The sequence below is a fragment of the Chiloscyllium plagiosum genome, chromosome 43 (assembly GCF_004010195.1).
Source record: "Chiloscyllium plagiosum isolate BGI_BamShark_2017 chromosome 43, ASM401019v2, whole genome shotgun sequence".
Taxonomy (NCBI): domain Eukaryota; kingdom Metazoa; phylum Chordata; class Chondrichthyes; order Orectolobiformes; family Hemiscylliidae; genus Chiloscyllium; species Chiloscyllium plagiosum.
The window spans coordinates 10,047,735-10,052,163 of record NC_057752.1 but is presented as its reverse complement, the minus strand read 5'-3'; the positions used below and the strand labels follow the sequence as shown (position 1 = coordinate 10,052,163).

At 36.7% G+C, this 4,429-nt stretch overlaps 1 protein-coding gene across 1 annotated transcript; it reads right to left on the bottom strand.

Moving 5' to 3' along the window:
* Nucleotides 1–2,098: 2,098 nt before the first annotated feature.
* On the bottom strand, nucleotides 2,099–3,669 carry LOC122543425 (G-protein coupled receptor 182-like). Its single transcript, XM_043682141.1, has one exon. It carries the CDS (start codon nucleotides 3,665–3,667, stop codon nucleotides 2,660–2,662), a length of 1,008 nt encoding a protein of 335 aa, XP_043538076.1. The 5' UTR covers nucleotides 3,668–3,669; the 3' UTR covers nucleotides 2,099–2,659.
* Nucleotides 3,670–4,429: the final 760 nt, after the last annotated feature.

Below are 4,429 nucleotides of genomic sequence, written 5' to 3'. Positions count from 1 at the left end.
GAATTAGCGCAGTGCAAATCAGAAATAACAATAGTAGCCTAACCAGTGGCAATTAAGCCAAACCTCAAGATTTCAGTTACAGGTTTGGAATTAGCCATGTATTTTTACTACAGTGATAACGACCTTAAAAAAAAACATTATTTTTGTAGATTTTGGAGTGCTTTCTGTGAGGAGTTGCCATGTGTGTTTTTGAGTGCTTTTTGTTTTGTTATAATTTGATTGGGCAGAACGTTTTCTGGAGAAGGGTAAATGTAGGAGAATGGTTCAATGAAGTATGATTAGTGAGCATTAAGACTGGGACAAATCATAATCAATAAGAAACAAGAAAACAGATTTGATCAATGTGGAAATTGACACATATTCCGAACACAATCACAGTTTCATAATTTTTATTTGATAATAAAGAGACAGCTATTTTCCCACCCCATCAGAAGGTCACTGTTTGATTTCGTGAGCTTGCTCAAGTGCTGCATTCAGCTGTTAACTCAGCAATTAGCATGGCAACTGTGAGACATATAGCGACTTATCATATCTTTTCAAGTATGCCATATGAAAACATTGCTGTCAAGACCATTCCTGCCCTCATTTATGTGCTTTCCTGTTGAGTGCAGTATCCCTGTTTGATTTTTTGCTAATTATAGCAGCCGAGGTTTATTGCAGCACAGCTAATAGTGCTCTCGCTGAAAGCAGCTAAATCAGCACATACCAGGAATTGAACCAGAGGCTATATGGTCTGTAATAATTGTGCTGCATTCACCAACTGAGCCATAGGATAATGCATGAATAAGAAAACCTAGTTATATAGCGCTTTTAATTAAATAGAATATTCCGCAACTGCAGGAGTATTGTTAAGAACATGACACCAAACCAAACAAGATTTTAGAGGAAATACTCAAAAGCTTGGTCAGAAAGGTTGGTTTAAAGAAGCATCTTAAAAGAGGAAATGAGGCAAAGAGGTATAAGGAGGGCAACGTGTAAGACAGAAAGCTTTGTGATTATACAACACATCTCCCTCAAAATACTTCCCTTACAATGATGTATTTTTTGAAGTATATTCACTTATGTAGGCAAATATGATAACCATTTTATGCACAGCAGTGATTTACAAACAGCTAAGCAATCAAAGATCAGTTAATTGGATCAGGAGTTGAACTAGGATGCTGGGAAAATTCCTGAAAACTCATTTGTCCTTACGTAATACATTAACATCTACCTGACCTAATAGATCAGGTCTCTGTTTACTAGCTCATACAGTTCCGATAAGGTGATATTCCTCACCACAATACTAAATGATTTGCATGAATTATTGTACTCAAATTTTGAACAAGGGTATGAAGCTGCAATGTTCAAACTTGGAGGTGAGACTGTTACTAACTGAACCAAACCCAACTTTTAATCAGACTCATGGATGAAGTTTGTGCATTTAATTTGTCTTATTTTCATCATTATCCATTTGGTTTCCACCAACTCAGATCCATACCTCCTCCACCAAATGATAAGAGAAAAGTCAACTGCTATTGTGAAACTAATTAGGAAGAGGCACACTGTTGTTCCCCCAACCCCTTCCTGTCTGTGTACAAGTGGCTTGGAGCCTCTAGGTTGCTAGGAATGCACAATGTGCTCAGGGAGCTGAATCCTTCCACAAACTGGGTATTCAATATTCTATATTCAATACAATAATACAGGGGTTTCCAAACAATGGTAATTTTCAACACATGGTCATGACAAAACAACCCACAAATCCCACACAACTCAATTATTTTCAAGATTTTACTACTAACTCTGAAATTTGTGCTAAATGACTCCAGTAGGCTGAAGGCTTGAGAAGGAGTTGTTTTTGGTACTTATGGATGAAAAACTCCAAAGTCCGATTCCAAGAAATTTCTGAGACTGAGGCAACACATAATGAGATGAAACCTTGGGAATGTTCTATATTTGCGAAGCGACGTCATGTGACATGGAGCCACATTCTTTGCCTCATTTGCATCCTTCTTCTAACAAAATATTTAATTGGAACTATTTAATATTTTACAGCAATAAGATGCTCATATGACTTTCATTTGTGGTGAAAGGTGTACTATATCAATTTTGGGGTTTTTATTTGGGTTAGACCTGTGAAAGTAATTTTTTTTAAACAGGTCATAAAGTACTTTGGAATAGTGACCTAAGTGCATTAACTCCAAGAAAGCATGTGACTGCAGAAACTGCAGTAAGAACTTAAATAGTTCTGAAAGGAGTAAAATCACTATGGAATTGAGTATCAGTAAAAGGACAGGACTGGGAATCAGGTTGAAATTTTGTTCTGATATTTTTATTCAGATCTTTCTCCCAATTTTATTTGTGTGCATGTGTACACATATAGCTTTGTTTGTTTTCTTTATTTTGTGGTTTAAACTTACGTTCTGTTATCAAAGAATATTTGCAACCTCATGCAGATACGTTTCAGCGATTAACCACCACAGAACCAACTGCAAACATTAAACATGTGATCTATCAAACCAAGTTTCAATCTGGGATTTGAGATGTCCAGTATTACCATCAACTCGGATCATAAAAAATAACATTGAAATAAGAACAGCAATAGAAGAAAAAAAATGGCAGATCATTTTGACCAAATCAATAACACCCCTCATTTTCTCCTGCTTGTCAAAGGATTAAATCATGTAATGACCACGATATGCCTGGTGTCTGAAGAAATGGAAACATCATCATCCTCCTTGACATATTGTTTGGGCATGTACTTCACAACACTGGCTGTTAAATGATCCCGAAAATCTTTGTGTATAAAGTTGTACAGAATGGGATTTACGATACAGTGGAAAAAGCTGAGGCACTCCACCATGTCATAAAAGAAATATATAAACTCGAGCACAATACAGTCAAGAAAGATATCCAGTAGGGAAAGAAGTACAATTATGTAAAATGGTAACCAGCATATCAAAAATGCTATGATGTAACCATATATTATTTTACTGGTTTTTATGCTTTCTGTGTTACTGGAATTTTTCATAGCTCTTGCAGTGAAAATATTACTCAGTATAATTATAGGCAAAGGAATGATAAATCCAAGAACTAAAGTCAGAGAGTTTGTAACATACAACGATAACGCATGAGATAAGTAGCAATAAATATACACAATACCAAAAATTTCAGAATGCACAAACTGTGGTACAGATAGTAGTATTGCCACAGTCCACATGCACACACACACCATCCTACGGATATGACGGTCTCGTGATCCCTGGGCTTGGAATGGATATCGCAGTGAGACGTATCTGTCAATGCTAAAGCAGGCCAGGAAGAAAATGCTGCTGTACAGAGTAACAAAATAAATGAAGGAATCAAATTTACACAGAAAGTCTCCCCAGATCCAGTGGTAATTGTAAAAGGTCTCTGCCATCCTTAATGGGATGAATAAAACAGCACACAAGTCAGCGATAGCCATATTAAAAATGTAAAGATTGCTTTCTTTCCTGGACCCTTCCAACCGCCAGTTTATCCAAATGACAATGATATTTTCTATCAGACCTACCAAAAGAAAGAATAGATAGAAAGAAAACATTGTCATGTCCATTGTCTTGTAATCCAAATATATCAAACACCTGCAGTTATAACCATAGCAGTCATCACTGTTGTTGACATGCAAGCTGATGTTAGGAGTCATCATGGCTGAGCTCTCCTTGTAGAATCTGCAGAAATGAGAACAATTTATAATAAAATAGGTATTTAGATCAAATACAGAATCCATGAACTGCCTCATGAGTGTAACTTGCCTGGATTGATGTTAAGTTAAATAAACCAGGAAAATCCCAGATTCAGTCTGTGATGACTTCGGTAGCAGGGTTGTTAAAAGTTGCCTGAGTATCCCTGAGGCAATAAACAATCAGGAAACTGCCTGCTGGAAACGACAATATGATCAAAGACAGTTATGATGCTCCCTCAGTCAACTACCCTGCCAATATTCACCATCTAGCCTGCACAAGAAGAATACTCACCTGGGCAATAAACTAAAAGAGTATGTGAACGAATTAAGCGATATGTCTGCGTAATTTACTGCTTTCGGATGTGGAGAAAATAGATTTATTCCTTGTCTGCCAGTGTTAGACTTCTTTTTTCAAAAGTCTAATTTCGTGTCTAACGTCTGGTTGATATCAGAAGCTCTTTCTTTCAATAGGATTTGGCAGCTGCTTGTCACCTGCACTACCATTCTGAAGACTGAGTAAGTATCTTAACTACATGGCGTAGTAGTAAAATATAGAGACACAAAGGTTTAGTCCCCATACTCTGCTGAGATAAATTATGTTAGCTGAGACATCTGTAAAGGGAGCTACAAATGGCTTTTGCACTCCTTTACACAGAGGATAGTAAAAATCTGTAAATCTTTTCCCACAAAAAGCTTCAAATGGAAATTTCACAACTGAGATTGACA

Coding starts and splice junctions, on each gene's coding strand:
- LOC122543425 (XM_043682141.1), bottom strand. CDS start 3,667: ATGATGACTCCTAACATCAGCTTGCATGTCAACAACAGTGATGACTGC.